This window comes from Canis lupus, chromosome 14 (assembly GCF_011100685.1).
Source record: "Canis lupus familiaris isolate Mischka breed German Shepherd chromosome 14, alternate assembly UU_Cfam_GSD_1.0, whole genome shotgun sequence".
NCBI classification, from domain to species: Eukaryota; Metazoa; Chordata; class Mammalia; order Carnivora; family Canidae; genus Canis; species Canis lupus.
In genome coordinates, this window is record NC_049235.1 from 17,926,566 (window position 1) to 17,946,861 (window position 20,296).

The 20,296-nt window shown below is 36.0% G+C and overlaps 1 protein-coding gene across 9 annotated transcripts in view; it reads left to right on the forward strand.

Annotated features, from left to right (window-relative positions):
- Positions 1–20,296, forward strand: part of ANKIB1 (ankyrin repeat and IBR domain containing 1) — a 239,213-nt gene that overhangs the window by 205,922 nt on the left and 12,995 nt on the right. For all 9 annotated transcript variants that reach the window (XM_038556785.1, XM_038556781.1, XM_038556779.1 and 6 more), the window contains 5 exons: positions 5,777–5,865; positions 13,273–13,403; positions 17,086–17,220; positions 18,204–18,290; positions 18,377–18,443. In XM_038556785.1, the coding sequence (XP_038412713.1) occupies positions 5,777–5,865; positions 13,273–13,403; positions 17,086–17,220; positions 18,204–18,290; positions 18,377–18,443 (509 nt within the window). The remainder of the gene's footprint in view (positions 1–5,776; positions 5,866–13,272; positions 13,404–17,085; positions 17,221–18,203; positions 18,291–18,376; positions 18,444–20,296) is intronic.

Genomic DNA, 20,296 nt, shown 5'->3' on the forward strand with positions numbered 1-20,296 from the left:
TGTAAGACTACCTGCATCAGCAGGTGTGTCTTAACAGACTTAATCTTTGTAAATAAGATGTTTGCTTAAAATAACACATGACAGGACACCTGGGTGGCTCAGTGGTTGATCATGACCTTCAGCTTAGGCCATGATCCTGGAGTCCCAGGAGAGTTCCAGATTCGAGTCTCACATCAGGCTCCCTACAGAGAGCCTGCTTCTCCCTCTGCCTATGTCTCTGCCTCTCTGTGTGTCTCTCATGAATAAGTAAATAAAATCTTTAAAAATAAATAAATAACACATGATGATGATGATGGCACCTACAGATTTGGTTTTTCTCCCCCCAAAATGATATTTTGTTATTTACTGTAAAATTTCCTTTGTACTATAGAATATACCATCATATTGAATTAAAATAAGTAATTTGTAAAGGCCTTAAGCCCTTTCTAATATCTGATTTTTACATAGCTGTAGAAATACTGTAAAATCAAGCTATAAATGATAAATGGATGTTTTCAATTATCTAAATCAAAATTTGCCAAATTCCAGTGAAACAGAAAATTGGGATTCAGCAAATTCAAAAGCAAATTAGATAACCCTGTTGCTTGGAGATTTCAAGTTGTAAGTAACAAAATGTGATAAAATCAAAAGAAATCTAGAGTAGCCATCCTTCCATCACACAAACTAGATTTTAAACCAAAGATTGTAACTGTAATAAGAGATGAAGAAGGAGTCTATCCAACAAAAAGATCTAACAGTTGTAAATATTAATGCCCCTAACTTGGGAGCAGCCAAATATGTAAGTTATGTAATAACGAAGAAACTCATTGATAATAGTACAATAATAATAGGGGACTTTAACACCCACTCACAGCAATGGGCTGATCATCTAAGCAGAAGGCCAACAAGGAAACAAGGGCTTTTTTTTTTTTTTTAATTTATTTTTTATTGGTGTTCAATTTACTAACATACAGAATAACCCCCAGTGCCCGTCACCCATTCACTCCCACCCCCCGCCGTCCTCCCCTTCTACCACCCCTAGTTCATTTCCCAGAGTTAGCAGTCTTTACGTTCTGTCTCCCTTTCTGATATTTCCCACACATTTCTTCTCCCTTTGGAAACAAGGGCTTTAGATGGCATACTGAACCAGATGAACTTAAATATATCCAGAGCATTTCACCCTAAAGCAGCAGAATGCACATTCTTTTCAAGTACACATGGAACATTCTCCAAAAGAGATCACATACAGGGTCACAGTTCAGGTCTCAACCACTACAAAAAGATTGAGATAAAAAAAAAAAAAAAAAGATTGAGATCATACCATGCATATTTTCAGACCACAATGTTATGCAACTTGAAGTCAACCACAAGGAAAAACTTGGAGGACCACAAATATGTGGAAGTTAAAGAACATTCTGCTAAAAAATGAATGAGTCAACCAGAAAATTAACAAATTTTGATACATGGAAGCAAATGAAAGTGAAAATACTACAGTTCAAATACTATATACTAAGAGGGAAGTATATAGCAATATAGACCTTCCTCAAGAAGCAAGAAAAATCTTAAATACACAACCTAACCTTACACCTAAAGGAGCTGGAAAAAGAACAGCAAATAAAGCCTAAACCAGCAGGAGAAGAGAAATAATAAAGATTAGAGAAGAAATCAATTATATAGCAATCAAAAAACAGTAGAACAGATCAATGAAACTAGGGGCTGGTTCTTTGAAAGAATTAAGATGGATAAACCCCTAGCCAGACTTATAAAAAGAAAAGAGAAAAAGGACCCAAATAAATAAAACCATGGATGAAAGAGGAAAAATCACGACCAACACTGCAGAAATACCAACAATTATAGAGAATATTATGAGCAGTTACATGCCAACAAATTAGGTAAATTGGAAGAAATGGATGGATTCCTAGAAACCTATAAATGACCATAACTGAAACAGTAAGATAAGGAAAACCTGAACAGACCCATAACTACCAAAGAAATTGGATCAGTAATCAAAAATTTACTAACTGGGGTACCTGGGTGGCTCAGTAGGTTAGGCATCTGCCTTGGGCTCAGGTCCTGATCCCAGGGTCCTAGGATTAAGCCCCATATCAGTCTCCCTGCCGAGCAGGGAGCCTACTTCTCCCTTTCCCTCTGCTTTCCCCTGCTTGTGCTCCTTGGTTCGCTCTCTGTCAGATAAATGAATAAAATAATAAAAAGAAATATCTCCCAACAAACAAGAGTCCAGGGCCAGATGGCCTCCCAGCAGAATTCTACCAAACATTTAAAGAAGAATTCAAACCTATTCTTCTGAAGCTGTCCCAAGAAATAGAAATAGAAGGAATACTTCCAAACTCATTCTATGAAGCCAGAATTCCCTAGATCCCAAAGCCAGACAAAGACCTCACAAAATGGAGAATTAGAGACCAATATGCCTGATGTATATAGATGCAGAAATTCTCACCAAAATACTAGCTAATAGGATCCAACAGTACATTAAAAGGATCATTCACCACAACCAAGTGGGATTTATTCCTGCGCTACAGGGGGTGGTTCAACATCCACAGATCAATCAGTGTGATATACTACATTAATAAATTATAAGAACCATATGATCCTCTCAATAGATGCAGAAAAAGCATTTGACAAAACATCTTTAAGATTTTATTTATTCATGAGAGATAGAAAGGCAGAGACACAGACAGAGGGAGAAGCAGGCTCCCTGCAGGAAGCCCAATGTGGGACTCGAACCCGGAACTCCGGGATCACACCCTGAGCTGAAGGGAGATGCTCAACTGCTGAGCCACCCAGGCATCCCCATAGCATCCTTTCTTGTTAAAAAAAAACAAAAAACAAAAACAAAAAAAACCTACCATACAGAGAAAGAGGGAACGTACCTCAATATTATAAAAGCCATATAAGAAATATCCACAACAAATATTCTCAAAGAGGAGAAACAGCTTTTCCGCCGAAGATCAGGAACACAGCAGGGCTGTCATCTTTCACCACTGTTGTTCAGCATAGTACTGGAAGTCCTAGCCTCAGCATTCAGACAACAAAAAGAAATAAACGGCATCCAAATTGGCAAAGAACTCGAACTCACTCTTCGTAAACGACATGATGCTCTATATAGAAAACTCAAAAGATTCCAGTGAAAAATTGCTAAAACTGATACAGGAATTCAGCAGTCGCAGGATATAAAATCAACACACAGAAGCCTGTTGCATTCCTATAGAAGCCACAGAAAAAAGGAATCAAGGAATCAATCCCATTTACAATTGCACCAAAACCATAAGCTACCTAGGAATAAACTTAACCAAAGAAGTAAAAGGTCTATACTCTGAAAACTGTAGGACACTTAAGAAAGAAAGTGAGGAAGACACAGAGTGATGGAAAAACATTTCCATGCTCATGGATTGGAAGAACAAATATTGGTAAAATGTCTTATGCCAAAGAGATCGACATATTTAGTGCAATCCCTGTCAAAATACCACCAGCATTTTCCACAGAGCTGAAACAAACAATCCTAACATTTGTATGGAACTAGAAAAGATGCTGAATAGCCAAAGGAATGTTGAAAAAGAAAACCAAAGCAGGATGTACCACGATTCTGTACTTCAAACTATATTATAAAGCTGTAATCATCAAGACAGTATGTTACTGGCACAAAAACAGACACTTAGATCAATGGAACAAAGTAGAGAACCCAGAAATAGACCCTCAACTCTATAGTCAACTAATCTTTGACAACGCAGGAAAGAATATCCAATGGAAAAATTTAGTCTCTCCAACAAATAATGTTGGGAAGATTGGATAGCCACATGCAGAAGAATGAAATTGGACCACTTTCTTACAGCGTGTACAAAAATAAATTCAAAATGGACCTAAATGTGAGACAGGAATCCATCAAAATCCTAGAGGAGAACACAGGCAGCAACCTCTTTGACCTCAGCCACAGCAACTTCTTGCTAGATATATCTGAAGCAAGAAGTAACAAAAGCAAAAAATAATCTATAGGGACTTCATCAGGATGAAAAGCTTTTGCACAGCAAAGGAAATAAATCTAAAAAGCAACCTACAGAAGGTAGGGCTAGTATCCAAAATCTATAAAAATTTATCAAACTCAACATGTAGAAAAACAAAATTCAGTTAAGAAAGGGACAGGAGACATGAACAGACATTTCTCCAAAGAAGGCGTACAGATAGACACATGAAAAAAATACTCCATATCACTTGGCATCTGGGAAATACAAATCATAACCACAACGAGATACCACCTTACACCAATAAGAATAGCTAAGATTGGGATCCCTGGGTGGCGCAGCGGTTTGGCGCCTGCCTTTGGCCCAGGGCGCGATCCTGGAGACCCAGGATCGAATCCCACGTCGGGCTCCCAGTGCATGGAGTCTGCTTCTCCCTCTGCCTGTGTCTCTGCCCCTCTCTCTCTCTCTCTCTCTCTCTCTGTATGACTATCATAAATAAATAAAAATTAAATTAAATTAAAAATAAAATTTAAAAAAAATAGCTAAGATTAACAACTCAGGAAACAAGATATTGGTGAGGATGCAGAAAAAGGGGAACCCTCTTACACTGTTGGTGGGAATGCAAACTGGTACAGCCACTCTGGAAAACAGTATAGAGGCTCCTCAAAAAGCTAAAAAGAGAACTACCCGACAACTCAGCAGTTGCACTACTAGGTATTTATCCAAAGGATACAAACAGTGATCCGAAGGGGCACCTGCACTCCAGTGTTTACGGCAGCAAGGTCCACAATAGCCAAACAATGGAAAGAACCCAGATGTCCATTGACAGATGAATAGGTAAAGAAGAGTTGGTATACTTATACAATGGAATATTTCTCAGCCTTCAAAAAGAATGAAATCTTGCCATTTCCAATGATGTGGATGGGACTAGAGGGTATTATGCTAAGGGAAATAAGTCAGAGAAACACAAATACCATATGATTTCACTCGTGTGGAATTTAAGAAACAAAAAGATGCACATAGGGTGAAGGAAGGAAAAATATAATGAGATAAAAACAAGGAAGCAAACCATAAGAGACTCTTAACTATAGGAAACAAACTGAGGTTTGCTGGAGGGGAGGGGAATAGGGGATGGGGTAATTGAATGATGGGCATTGAGGAGGGCGCTTGAAGTATTGAGCACTGGATGTTATATGCAGCTGATGAATCAATAAATTCTACCCCTGAAACTAATGATACACTATTTGTTAATTAAATTAAATATAAATTTTAAAAAAATTTTTTTAAAAGAATGTGATGTAAAACAGTACTTTTCCAACTTTCAGATGCAGAAGGGTCATGTGGTAATTTTGATATAATGTAGATTCTAATAGGTCTCATGAGCCTGCTCTTCTGCATGTTTAACAAGCTCCTGAGTGGTGGCAAGACTGCTTGCCCAGAGAACAAACTTTTGAGTATAAGAATTTAAAATATTAGTGAAGATGGAACCTAACTGCTAAAATATCTTACAGACATGGAAAAATAAATTATGAATATTAGGTAATCTATTTCGAATGTTTCAAAATGTGTGAATGAATGTACTGATTTTATAAAAATGAAAAAAAATAAAAAATAAATTAAAAAAATAAAAAATGGACCTGTTGGTATCAAGCTCTGGAATCACATTTTGAATTCCTCTATTGAAATAGTTCTTCTCTCACTAGTCCCTGTGCCTCCGTTTTCTCAACTTTAAAATTGAAAGAGTACTTTCCATCTATTCTTTTACTTTGACGTTGATGAAGAATTTTTTTTAATTGCCTTTTCTATGTTTTCCTCCTTAGGGAGTGCCTTGGTGAAGCACATGAGCCTTGTGACTGCCAAACATGGAAAAATTGGCTACAAAAAATAACTGAAATGAAACCAGAAGAACGTAAGGGAAATCTTAGATAGCTATACTGTATATGTTCTAATAGCATTCAAAAGACAATGTGGTCCTATTACTTAAAGTCTCCATTAAGTTTTCAAGTTTGTTAATGCTATAGCTCTCCTATGTAGCATTACACCTCTAACTAACACCCTTTAGGACAGCACAAAGTTTTTGCAATGGGGAATCATAGACAAGGTCCATGCTTATATAAGTAAATCTAAATGTCTATAACTATTTTTACTGAGATTTCTATAAATACATATTAATCCTACAGAAATGCTATGAAGTGATGTTAGTAATCCCATTTTGCAGATGAAGTAATTAACACTTAGATTGGATTGAATGACATCAGGCACAGGGCATGTGCCTGGAAACAGTGGGTTTGAATTAACCTTCCTATTAGCAATTCCTGCATTTAATAAGTAAATATATCTCCTTTGCAATTATTTTTCATCCCCTGAAGTGTTTTATGGCAACTGTTTTCTTTCAAATTAGTATAAAAGTTAATTTTGTTTTTTTAACTTTTTATATAACGGAGTTAGTTTAAGGTATTGCAAATTAGGATTAAAATTCACTCAGTGGGGATCCCTGGGTGGCGCAGCGGTTTGGCGCCTGCCTTTGGCCCAGGGCGCAATCCTGGAGACCGGGATCGAATCCCACATCGGGCTCCCGGTGCATGGAGCCTGCTTCTCTCTCTGCCTGTCTCTCTCTCTCTCTCTCTCTCTCTCTCTCTCTCTCTGTGACTATCATAAATAAATAAAAAATAAAATAAAATAAAATAAAATAAAATTCACTCAGTGAATCTGCACTTTTTATGAACAAAGTACATCATGATGATGCCAGCCTTTAAAAAGTACATAGACTAGAAGGGAAGCAGTCAGATCATTACAATATGGTAACTATATAGTTGGATAAAGATGATATCTAATATAGTTGGGTAACTATCTTGATATGACATCATATGATAACTAATATAGTTGGGTAAAAATAAATATATCAAAACAAACTAAACCAGGTTGGGCAGGGGGATGTCATAGAATCCTGAAGGCCCTGAGATAGGAATTGGCTTTTAGCCTATCTGCAGAGGAAGAAATGTGGTAGGTTCGTGATAGGAGCTGAAGTGATACTGGGAGAGCCTGGCTGGCACACCTGAGACCCGACAGGTTTGTATTATGTTGGGCGATATGCCATTGCCCAAGAACTGGTCCTTAGCATTTTAGGTTCATGAGATTTGTTTTGTGCACTGACTCATGGTTATTCAAATCCATGAGAAGAGACTACTATGTTAACTAGAATATCAGGTAATAATTGATAATGAGGGGGATCTTTTCATCTGATGAAAAGGCTTATGTCCCTTATCCAAGAGCAAAAGGAAATGGATAATCTTAGGATATTTTATAGGGAGATCTGATTAAATATTCTACCCTGTACATTCATCATTCAGTCAACAAATATTTTTTTGAGTGCCTGCTGTGTGCTAGGAACTTCCCAAATAAAAAACACCCATATGGATTGTTCTTGTTCCCCAGGTTCGTTGTGTCTCTTGAATGTGAGGTATAGGGATGCATGGGGGGCTCAGCAGTTGAGCGACTGCCTTCGGGTCTGGATGTGATCCGGGAGTTCTGGGATCAAGTCATGCATTGGGCTCCTGCATGGAGCCTGCTTCTCCTCCCTTTGCCTGTGTTTCTGCCTCTGTGTGTGTGTGTCTCTCATGAATAAATAAATTAAATCTAAAACACACACACACACACACACACACACACAAAGAATGCCAGAGATAGCTTGCCATTGCTCCCTTGAGACCCCCTCAATTTTCCCTATTCTCCTGATATGTATGGGTCTGTGTATATGTGTGAGTTCCATAAAAGATTAATACTGTTATCTTGCAGCACCTTTAAACATGGCCAGACTATTGGATTTTGCTTAAGGTCCATGGGAGAATTTGCAAGAGATGAGGCTGGAAAAATAGGTGTGTTGCCAGATTGTGAGAATTTTTGCCAAATTATCTGAAGTTATCTTATTAACAGAATAAACCATATGATGCATTTTTAAAATAAGAAAGTGAGATTATCTGGGCAGCCCCGGTGGCACAGCGGTTTAGCGCCGCCTGCAGCCCAGGGTGTGATCCTGGAGACCCTGGATCGAGTCCCGCATCAGGCTCTCTGCGTGGAGCCTGCTTCTCCCTCTGCCTATGTCTCTGCCTCTCTCTCTCTCTCTGTGTGTGTCTCTATGAATAAATAAATAAAATCTTTAAAAAAAAAAAAAGAAAGTGACATTATCTAAGATATTTTTATGAAGATAACTGGTGCCTGGGTAGGTGAGACTAAAGGAGAGATCAAAATGGCGTGGTGAATTTTTAGTTTCAGTCAGAGGATGAACCATTGGTCAACTTAGGAAATTCAGATATGAGACTAACTTTCAGGGGAAAAGAATAAGTTTTGTTGTGGACATTGTGAACTTTGGGGTACTTGCAGGAAATACGTGGAGATATGCAGTGGGATTTTAAAAGTACTTATCTGCAGCTCAGAAGAGATGCTGAGGAAACTTAGGAAAAACTTGTTGCGTGCTACATAACAAATACTGAGTGCTGATTTACATTAGAATATGAAAATAAGGTGCCCTCTACATTTTTGAAATTTATATTTTAGAGATGAAGGCAGTGATATATAAAACTAAGAAAAAGAAGTATTGTTAATGCTGTGAAAGAACAGCATACCTGTGGTACATTGTGAGGGAGAGGAGAGACCAAGAAGATCAGTACCTCTACAAGAGGGTAAGGAAAACTATTACAAAAGAATTGGTGTGCAAGCTGTGTCTTGCAAGCTGATAGATGTTCTTCATGTAGACCAGAACAGGAAGGGTATTTGGGCTTCAGGTGAAGGAGAACATGGCATGTTCAGAGACTGCAGATCCTGCAGTACAACCAGTGCAAAGGAAGCCCAGTGACAGAGGAGACCGCACAGGCAGAAGTGTCCCAATCAGGTGTCAGGGCTGGCCAGGTGGTATATGGGTGCCGGGAGCTCAGACTTCATGCTGACACAGTGAAAAGCAGTTCTGAATAGGAGAGTGAGAATTGAAGGTGTTTACTTAGAAAAATCACTTAGGTGAAAGTGTGGATGGTGAATAGGGTCTATTGAGAGACAAGAATGCTGTTTCTCAGAAAATTTCAGAATGTCTAGGGGAGAGGATAATGAGGGGCAGGGGCAATGAAGACAGGAGAGGAGAGGTGTATACCGGAGAGTTAAGAAGGTGCAATTTTATTAAGTTGTAAATTTAGTGTACTTACCAGTTGCCTGAAAGTATTAACACACCACCAGAAATAATCAGCACGGGGTATTATTTATTCTGGAGCAGAAAATGGCCATAAGTGTCCAATTTAAGATATGAAGCAAACTTTTGAAATGGGTGATTGTTTTTAGTTATCTCTTACCATTGTAAAATTGGTCAATCATTCCATACCCATGAATAAGTTTTTACTAGGGAAAGAGAGAAAGAATGGCCTGGCCTGGCTAGTAAGTACAGATTATCAGCAGAACTGTGATAGAATATCCTTATATATGATCATGATCCTGATAATGAGAGAAGAGAAATAGAAAAACTAGCAAATGGTATATCTGGTATAATACAGAGTTACTTCTGCTTTCCAGAAACCGGGAGACCTCAAATGAAAAACTGAAAGTTCCCTCAGAGTCCCAAATGGGGTTTTAATTCAAAAAGACAGAGGAACTTGAGAAAATTGGGTAGACAACAAGAGACTGAGGATACTTGAAAAGTTGTCTACAAGAGGACCAAAACCAAGACTGCAGAGAAAGTTCCTAGTTGCTGAGAAAAACCTAGGAGTTTTCTCATTGTCCTATAGACTGAAATGTGATGACCAGCTGACTACTTTCTTTTTTTTTAATTAAGGGGTACTTTTTTTAAAAGATTTTATTTCACAGAGAATGAGAGAGCACAAGCAAGGGTATCAGCAGGCAGAGAAAGAGGGAGTAGTAGGCTCCCTGCTGAGCAGGGAACCCGATGTGAGCCCTATCTCAGGACCCTAGGATCATGACCTAAGCCGAAGGCAGATGCTTAACCAATTGAGCCACCCAGGGGTCCCCAGTTGACTACTGTTAATTGCCACTTAAGTTTATGAAATTTAGGGTGAGGCTTAAGGCAAATAATACTGGCCAACTGTAATACTTAAGCAAAATATCATCATTAAATACACAAAAATAATATTCCAAGAAAGAAAAGTATTATTTAATGCTGTATTGCTTACATTTTAATTTGGCTTATGGTCACATATCTTTGGCATAAGTATTCAACTGAACTTGTCAATTCATGAGATCATTTTCTCCCTTATGTCTAGTTTTCCAAAGTCTTTGAATTATGAGACTCAAAAGAAGTGATAAAATCTAATTAATGAATAAAAGTATTAGAAAATACACTAAGATTGGTTCAAAGAGTTCCATATAAGAATTCAAATAGGCAGCCCCGGTGGTGCAGCAGTTTAGCACCGCCTGCAGCCTAGGGCATGATCCTGGAGACCCTGGATCGAGTCCCATGTCAGGCTCTCTGCATGGTGCCTGCTTCTCCCTCTGCCTGTGTCTCTGCCTCTCTCTCTGTGTGTGTGTGTCTCTATGAATAAATAAATAAATAATCTTTTAAAAAAATTACAAAAAAAATAATTCAAATACTATTTTTCAGCACTGAAACTGCTTCTGTTATGTCTAATAAGAGCAAGAAGAGGGAATGATATTTTCTGTGAAATGATGGCTAATTTATAAAAATTTTCAGACCAGTTTTTCCATAATATGTAATAAATGGTTATTTAATGGAATTCAAATAGTCTTTTTAAGAAGTCAGTCTTTAAAATCAACTTTGTTTTCACTTGCATACGTGTTGATTCTATTAGTAGATCTTAGATTGTTCCATACTAATACTTGATTAAATGAAGCTAATATTTCTTACGAAGAGACTTAAGCACACTAGGTTATTAAAGAAAGATAAAGATACAAAAGACACATGTAACTGAAGTCAAGGGAAGAGTCTGAAACTCAGAAGGGGTAAAGAAAACTCAGGTAGACTGAAGGGGGAGGTAAGGTGTCGGAGGTATGAAGCAAAGTATATACAAAGGGCAGATGTGTGAAATGAGCATATTCAGAGAACTAGAAGTAAAGGCATTTTCCCAGTACAAGTTTTCGTTTTAATAATAGTCAAAAATAATAATACTCAGTTTTTTCCTGAACACGATTTAATTTTATACAGCCCTCTAGAATGCAGTTACGAACTAGCATTCTCTCCGAGGGTGGGAGAAAAAAAACTGTTAAGTTGCGAGTCACACAAGCTGCTTTGTTTTAATGGCTTTGTGCTTTATTTATTACAACAATGGACAATAAAGGTCATAAGAATATGTTAGAGCCTCTGAGCTAAAAATAATGTTGATACTGAATGGAGGAGAAAGGCTACTACTTTAAAAAAAAAAATTAGACATTGTACTTAGTGATTAGCTTTTAAAGTGATACTCTCTGTAAATAGCATTACTGCCACAGCTTGACCTGATTAGCCATAGTATAGTAAGTTCCTCCTAAAACTCTTTTTCTCCACCAAATAAACTGAGAATTCTCTGTAATCAAACCATCTTCTACCAAGTGGGTTTAGAACTGAAGTGGGTCTAATCACTTCATTGTTGCTGTTGTTTCTTTTTGCTATGTGGAATTGAAAACAGTGCTTCACAGTCCATCAGTAGCTGCTGTTCTGTTGTTGACCAAACTTAAGTAGGTAGGCACCTTGGAGTTCTTTGTGACAAGACACCCACACCAGCACTGGTAGGCTCCATCAAAGGGCTGCTCCTAACCCTCAGCTAACTCTTCCAGTTCATATACTGAGCTACTTCCCAGGGTTCAGTCAGCTCAAACCTTTGTCTCACTTACCTCTCCAGGGTTGGGTCACTTTTCCTTTTAAACTTCAAAACTCAAAGAGTCTGTTTCTCACCTGCTTTTAATTATAGCACTAACTCCTTACTCCCATGTAATCAGAGCCTTGATTGGATGGGCCACTTTCAATGATTTCAAAGTAATTTTTGGACACCTCTTTCAGGAAAGAAAAGATAGAGCTTTCCCTGTGCACTTAGAGCTAGAAAACAAAACAAATTTGATTACTGACAAGGAGGGGAAAAGTTCTTTAACTGTGCCTCTGGAGCTATCTCTAGTCCCTGACTCTTTCCACTTGGGGTGCTGAGAAGGGTGTTGGTTATAGAATATAAAATGTAAGATTTAGAATCTTTTGAAACCATGGCATTCCTTAAGACTGCAGATCTCGAATCAGAGTAGTATAAATTGAGTTTAAGATGAAGAGTATAAAAAAAAAAAGATGAAGAGTATAAGATTGGCATGGGGAAAGAGGGTGGGAAAATCTTGCCAGGTAGGGAGTGGCCAAATCATGAAGGACTTGGTATTTTTTGCTTAAAGAATTCAATTTTATCTTGCAGTCAGTGGGGAGCATCTAAAAGATTTTAAGGAGATATGTATTTTTTTTAAAAATCACTGTGTAGGCAGTATAGTGGAAGTTGAGGGCAGAAGGAACTAGGGAGATAGGTTGGCTTTTTAATTGTTTAGGCAGGAGGTGTAGAGGACCCTAGCTAAAGTAATAAGAAGTGGAAATGGAAGGGACACAGATAAGAGAGAGAAAGAGGTAGAAACCGTGGAATGCAGCAGGTGAGGGAAAAAGGAGGCTATCCAAGATCGTGCTTTTCCTAGGTTGATTCTGAGTAGATAATCATATATATAATTTACTAGGACAGGGAATAAAGGGGCAGGTTTAGAGAAAATGGTAAGTTTAGTTTTAGATGTATCACATTGGATTCATTTTTAGTTTATCTGAAATAATCATGGGTAAAAACAATACTGATATTTCAATATGATTTTTGTGTTTTTTACTATGATGGAGAGTATCTGGACATTATGTTTGCAATAATCATGGGTAAAAATGATACTGATATTTCAATAGAATTTTTGTGTTTTTTTACTATGATGGAGAGTATCTGGTCATTATGTTTGCAATTGACCCATTTAAGAAAGTATTGTCTGAAATTACGATTCTTTCTATAATTTTCTTTGATCCAATAGTTATGTCAAACAGACAATAATATATTGTTTTTTGTAAACGTTAGTTATTTTCTTCCCCAGTTTATTTGGATACAACTTTAGAGAAAAATCTCTTTTAAATCAAATTTCCTAAATAGAACTTTTGGAATACACCCCCTTATCCTATAATCATGCTATTCAGAATGAAGCAGTTTAAAAATAGTGAAGTAAATATATGGTTTAAAATTGAGAGACAATCTACAAAGAAAACTTGGGAGGGGGGTTTCCCTCTGAAGTTATACACTAAATCATGTGTTTTGTGTTTGTGCTTAATATCCCAAAGTTGTAGGAGTTAGTGAAGCTTATGAGGATGCTGCCAATTGTCTCTGGTTGTTAACTAACTCTAAGCCTTGTGCTAACTGTAAGTCTCCGATACAGAAGAATGAGGGATGCAATCACATGCAGTGTGCTAAGGTAAGAAGTTAAAGAGAATTTTGCATGCTTTGCAGTTAGAATCTTATTAGGACTGTTAGTCGAAAGAAGAAACAACCATAAAACTGTTACTGGGTTTCAGATGGATTCCAGGAGATTACATTCTATATTCTTTGTTGAATAATGTAAGTATTATTTCATACTACTACATTTTACACTCATAATGAATGTTAAAAATAGATTCAGGATTCAGTGGTATTTTGCCTGAAGGTGAGAAATGCCTGAAACATTCCCTGCTAATCTCTCCTAGTGAAGATCCTAAAATCTTACCTGCTAAGAAACACCTCCCTCCCCACCCCTGCCCAGCGAGGATCCTAAGAGAGTTTTGTCTATATATAAATAATAATATGAAATGGTAAAGTGCTATTTAAATGAGATAGCTTACAAGGCTGGCTTTCAAGCACACAGCTTAGATTCAAGACCCAAGTCAGGCCCCAGGCAATTCCCCTAAATCCACATCTAAATCTTGTTGTCTATGTATATGTGGCTATATAATAAAAGTGCCCAAAGCAGTGGACAGACTTTAGGTCTCCTAATAAAATCATCAGTTAAATAAGTAATTCATTCATTACTGTATTGAAAATGCCAACAAAGATCTTCACCAAAACATAATTAATATAAATAATTACTTTTGGAAGGCTATCCTCCTGACTTAGTTGCATAGAAGGAAACTGCCATCTTTAAAACAAATATTCTGGAATTAGGTTAATAAGTATCTTATTAATCCATGCCTACATTCATGAACATTTTTGTTTTAAAATTGTAATGATATTCCAGTTTTTTTCTTTTTCACTGGAAGTTCCATGTACATAAAAAATAATTACTTAAAATTGAGAGAACAATGCAACTTTTAATTTGCAATGTGAAAGAAAACCAAATAGTTACAATTCCAATAACATATCAATATCTTCTAAGTATTTACTTGATTTGTAATGTTAAAACTAATGATCATTATCATTATTACATAAAAGAAAGCACTTACCAGATCATTTTTATAAGCCTATTATTATAAAGTTAACATGATGGATTAGCTTAGTGAAGCAGTAATAATGATTTCCTAAGAGGTAAGAAAAAAAATGTAGTACAGTGTTCTGAGCAAAATATCAAAGGTACTTATTAGTTCAGCTGATCATGCCAAAAATACTTCATTTGTGGTCTTATCCCCAACATTCATTATTAGGTTTTTCTTGGAAACTCTAATATAGACCAGATAGATGTGTAAAGAAATACAAGTTGACCATAAAAATCAGCTGTTGGGCTAATAATAAAGAAGCAAGGTCCAATTATCCAATTACCTTTATTTCCTTCAAAGCACCTGCCATTAGTAAGCAGTTGATAAATATGTATTGAGTGAGTAAATATTTTCATGAATTCATCAGGCTGATGATTTAAGATAATTGTGTTAAACAGATTTTGCTGAAGCGTCTGTTGCATTTAAAAGAAACATTTAGGTGAGCGTCTGCCTTTGGCTCAGGGTGCATGTTCCCTTCACAAGATTATAAAAATTAAGAGAAAATTATCGATCAATCTTACTTATGAACAGCAATGCATAAGTCCTAAATAAGATATAAGGGGGAGAAAAAAACCCAGAGATCTTAGCAAATATAATCCAGCAGAACACATTAAAAGACTGATTGTCAATTATATCTCAATTTTTTAAAAAAATTTTAATTTCAAGTAATTGGCATGTGTTTATTTCAGGAATACAAGAACGGTTCAGTTTTTAAAAAGCTATTGCTGTACCTCATCTTATTAGTAGATCCAAAGAGAAGAATCATATGTATGTTCTATAGTTGCTAAAAAGGCAGTTGACAAAAAATTAACAACTATTCTTTATTAAGACACTCAAAGAAATAGTAATAGATGGACTCTTCCTTAGAATGATAAAAATAAATCTAGTTCAGTTCAAAAGTTAGTATATTTAGTGAGAAAACTAGAGGTGCTCTCACTAAAATCATGAACAAGATAAAGGGGTGCCTGGGTGGCTCAGTCGGTTAAGTGTCTGCCTTGGCTCCAGTCATAATCCCAGGGTCCTAGGATCAAGCCCCATATCAGGCTCCCTGCTCAGTGGGGGAATTTGCTTCTCCCTCTTCCACTTCTTCTCCCCCTGCTCATGCACTCTCTTTCAAATAAATAAATAAAAATCTAAAAAAAAAAAGAACAAGATAAGGATATGCTCCATCACAAGTATTATTAACAATGGACTGGAGATACCAGTCAACATATTTAGAAAATAGGAAGAAATTAAAGATGTAAAAATTAGAAATGAAGTGCTAATTTTTTTTATTTTTTAATTTTTTTTTTTGCAGATAGCATGATTATATACCTAGAAAACTGGTATTTTAAATGGATTTAAAAACTAACAACAAAATTCAGTTAATTAGCAGAGTACAAAGTTAATATGCAGAAAGCAATACCCTTCATTTGTACCAAAAACATACAGACAGAATATGTACTGAAAGAGAAGATCTCATTTATCTGGAAAGAAACTAAAGAAATGTACAAAACTTATATGAAGAAAATTTTAAGACTCCTATCTGTAGAATACAAAAGATGACAAAGAAATATAAAGTCTTTGAAAAAAAAAAAGAAAAAAAAAAAAAAAAAAAAAAAAAGAAATATAAAGTCTTTGGATAGAAAGGTTCCAACAAAAATACCAGCAAGTTTTGTTTCTGCGTCTAGATAAGTCAATTCATAAGTTCACATGGAAAAACAAAGCAATAGCTAGGAAAACTCTGAAAAATAACTAGCCTTGTCAAATAGTAAATCTGTTGTAAAGGCTCAGTAATTAAAACACCATGGTGCTAGCACATGAATTTAAAGATAATGAAACATAATAGAAAGCCCAAAATATTGGCTGAAATAATTGGGAATGTAGTGTATGATAATGGAGGGTCTCCAGGAATGGAGAAACATGGACTGTTCAATAAATAGGATTGAGACAACTGGGCAGCTGTGTGGAAAAAAATAAAGTTGAATTCATACTGTGTATTATATATCCAGATAAATTCTGAACAGCTCAAGCATTTAAATATTTAAAAAAACAAACATAAAAGTACAAGAAAACAGACTTCAAATGGGAAGATCCCTCTGACCCAAAATCCATAAGCATTAAAAAAAGGATGTATTTTCATACCATAATGCTCATATTTTTGGCATTATCTGCTTGGAGCAAAGTGCAGTTTCCTTAAAAATAAGAAACAGGTTTTATGTCAGTCTTTCTACTTAGAAACCTTTTAAATTATTCCTAGTTTCAAAACCAGTTTGTCAAAGTCGTTAGAAAAACTGCTGAAGACTAATAAAGCCTTATACACCACAGTTAAAATTACCATGCACTTGAAAAATGAAACATTGTCAGTATCTGCCTTAATTATTGGGGAAAAATATCTTATTGATGTTTTTAAAGATTCCTTTATATTCATAATATTATGACTTACATTTTAATTTATCCTTATAAGCAGTCATTGTAAACTACCCCCACATCTTTCCATAGCTCAGATAAGGTCTTCTCCAGAGGAAACATTTAAAAAGGCAGCATGTTTTTAAGATTTGTTCCTGGTCACACAGGCAGAATTGCTTGATCTCTACAAAGTAGTTGACTATAAATCAGAAAGTAATGTGCATGTTGATACAAGGCGATGTTTGCACATGTTTTCTTTTGAAGTGCAAGTATGACTTTTGCTGGATTTGCCTAGAAGAATGGAAAAAGCATAGTTCTTCCACAGGAGGTTATTACAGATGTACTCGCTATGAAGTCATTCAGCATGTGGAGGAGCAGTCGAAGGAAATGACTGTGGAGGTAAAGAGAACTGTTGAAATCAAGGCCTCTGGCTAAGCCACTTAATACCCTTTGGAGTATTTTGCATTTCTTCTTTCCCTATCTTTGTTGTAATGAGGCATTAAATTGAATACACTTTATTTTTTTCCTTCTCCCCAGATTGAATACACTTTAGAGCAGCCTTTAATTTAAATAAAATAGGCCTATCAACTTGAGAGCTTTTTTTTTTAATTTTCTCTTTTTTATTTTGTTAAAGATAAGAAAAGTCTTACATATCCCTGTCTCTGTAATGACTTTAAAACAATTTTAACATAATAACAATATGGTATTAGGTTATAGCATTTAATAAGTCTCTTAGTCTGTTTGGCTGCCATAACAAAATACTGAGTAGCTTAAACAACAGAAAGGTATGTCTCACAGTTCTGGAGCCTAGGAAGTCCAAGACCAAGATTACTGCCAATTCAGTTTCTGGTGATGACTCTTCCTGACTTACAGAGAGCTGGCTGTCTTTTTTGCTCCATCCTCACATAGAAGAGAGAGAGCTCTGGTGTCTCTTCCTTTTTTTATAAGAGCAATAATTCTACCGGATTAGGGCCCCACCCTAATGACTTTATTTAACCTTTCTCGCCTCACAGGCTCTGTTTTCAAAGCCAGTCATTCACATTGGGGGTTAAGGCTTCAACATGAATTTTGGGGAGATATAATTCAGTCCATAGTAATAAGCAATATAATAAAATATCAAAGATCTGATAAATGTAGGTCTTGAGAGGCATCTTTGCCTTACGCTCTGGGATCATAGATTCAGTGGATTATCACAAAGAATACAAATCCAAGACTTTGTTGTGGTAGCCTTAAAAATGTACTGTTTTTTTTTTTTTCTCAAAATAGCCAAATTGTATACACAGCTTCCTATTATTAATAAAAATTTTAAATGACAAAATGTCCCTAATTGTAATAGCTAGTATTTTATTTATAAAAGTCATTTATGGACTTTTGTTTCCTAGGCTGAGAAAAAACACAAACGATTTCAGGAACTTGACAGATTTATGCACTATTACACAAGATTTAAAAACCATGAGCATAGCTATCAGGTATGTCCCGAATCATTTCAAATGCTCTGAAGTATACTGTTTTGAATAAATAAAATTATATAAATTATTTATTTCTATTCCTTTAGTTAGAACAACGCCTTCTTAAAACAGCCAAAGAAAAGATGGAGCAATTGAGTAGAGCTCTCAAAGAAAGTAAGTTATAAGTGGTATGTGTGATAATTAACATAAAATAGCCTTACATGCTTAAGTCACTTCATTGGTAGGAGGTTAAAACCCTTCGAGGAGCACATTATCTCCACCAGCTCATTCTGGTACTGCTTGGAGTTCTCTGAAGCCCAAAGTGCAGCTTAGCATTTGAGGCCTCTGTAATTAGATTTTCTACCCAGCTTACTTCATATGCTCCTCTTAATGCAGCCTGTACTTTTAGCAGATAAACACCTATCATGGTTTTGCTTACTGTGTGCCATTGCTGATGCTCTACATTGTCAGAAACAGTGGATGGACTCTAAAAGGCATCCTTGATCCCGTCAAAAGAGCAAGATTCACATGCCACCCAATGGTAGTGTGACTAAATTCCCAAAGATTCTTGAGAAAATTTAGCAGAGTGCCTAGTGGAATGAAAGTCAAATACAGTCTTGGGAGAAATCATCTTACTGGTAAATAATAGACATCAGAGTCCAAAAGCAAAGACATGAGATAGGGCTAACTTATGTATCCTAAAGTGGAAATTCAGAAAGAACATTCCTAAAATGGATTGAGTATTGGTTGCATCATTAAAATACAGTATCTTATAGTGACCACACAGAGTATGGGTTCTATGATGTTTGTTTTTAAAAAGTCACATTTTTAAAATAATCATAGCTTATATATGAAAGGTTTTCAGGCAAAATATGCAATTGTATTTCCTCCAGTTTGTAAAAGTAAGACCCTTTTTATGAGGGTAATTCCCTAATTAAGATAGTAAGCATGAGGGATGCCTGAGTGGCTCAGTGGTTGAGCATCTGTCTTTGGCTCAGATCATGATCCTGGAGTCCTGGGATCAAGTCCTGCATCTGACTCCCCACAGAGAGCCTGCTTCTCCCTCTGCCTATGTTTCTGCCCCTCTCTATGTGTCTCTCATGAATAAATAAATAAAATCTTTAAAAAAAAAGATAAGCATGAATTAAATAAATTAGGAGAAAAAGTATCAGTAGCAGCTTTGTCTCCTTGTTCATTTTCAGTGTTTAGACTTTAGGAATGATATAATTATATCACCATTATCAAACTCTTAACATACTGTCCATAGTAAAAATTAAAAGGAAAAAAACCCTCACAAGTTCTACAGTTCTTCAACCGGGATTTTTGTCTTACATCACTGAGCTGTCCCTAATGCTTAGAACTGTACCTGACACATAATAAACATTCAATAAATATCTGTAAATGTGAATTACTGCTTCTTTTCTTGGAGGTTCAAGACAGCATAATGAGATGAAAAAGAATTAAATGTTGTAAGGATTAGAAAGGAAGAAACAAAATTTCACATACTTCTCATACATGTATACTGGGGGGTGCTGTTTGTTTTGTTTTCTTTTTCTTTTTTTACTCTACTTAGCTCAGATCCCTCTGCTAGGGTAGATATTTTGGGGTGGTCTATACATTTGTGTGTGTACATACACATGTAATTTCTTTCCACAAGCCTGCAGAATAATCTTATTTTCAAAAGTACTTATGAATCTAGATTCTACTACTTAGTTTCCCTTTTTTGTAGTTAAGAAGAAAGTTAGAATGTTATAATGATACTTGGAGAAGGAAGTCTCAGATATTAAGGTAGTTTCTTCTCCCCTTTTCTCAGTCTTCTTCCCTTCCTTTCTTTCTCTCCCTGTTATATTTACTAGCATTAGTTATCCAGTTCCCCAGAATGTTGTATCTTTTTTCTAAAATGTTGTTTTTACAGAACCATAATCATAATTAGGTGTTTTTGTTTTGTTTTGTTTTGTTTTTTAGCAAACAGCTAAGGAGGGTGTTTATTTTAATTCTTTTTTTTTAAGTTTATTATTTTTTGTAAT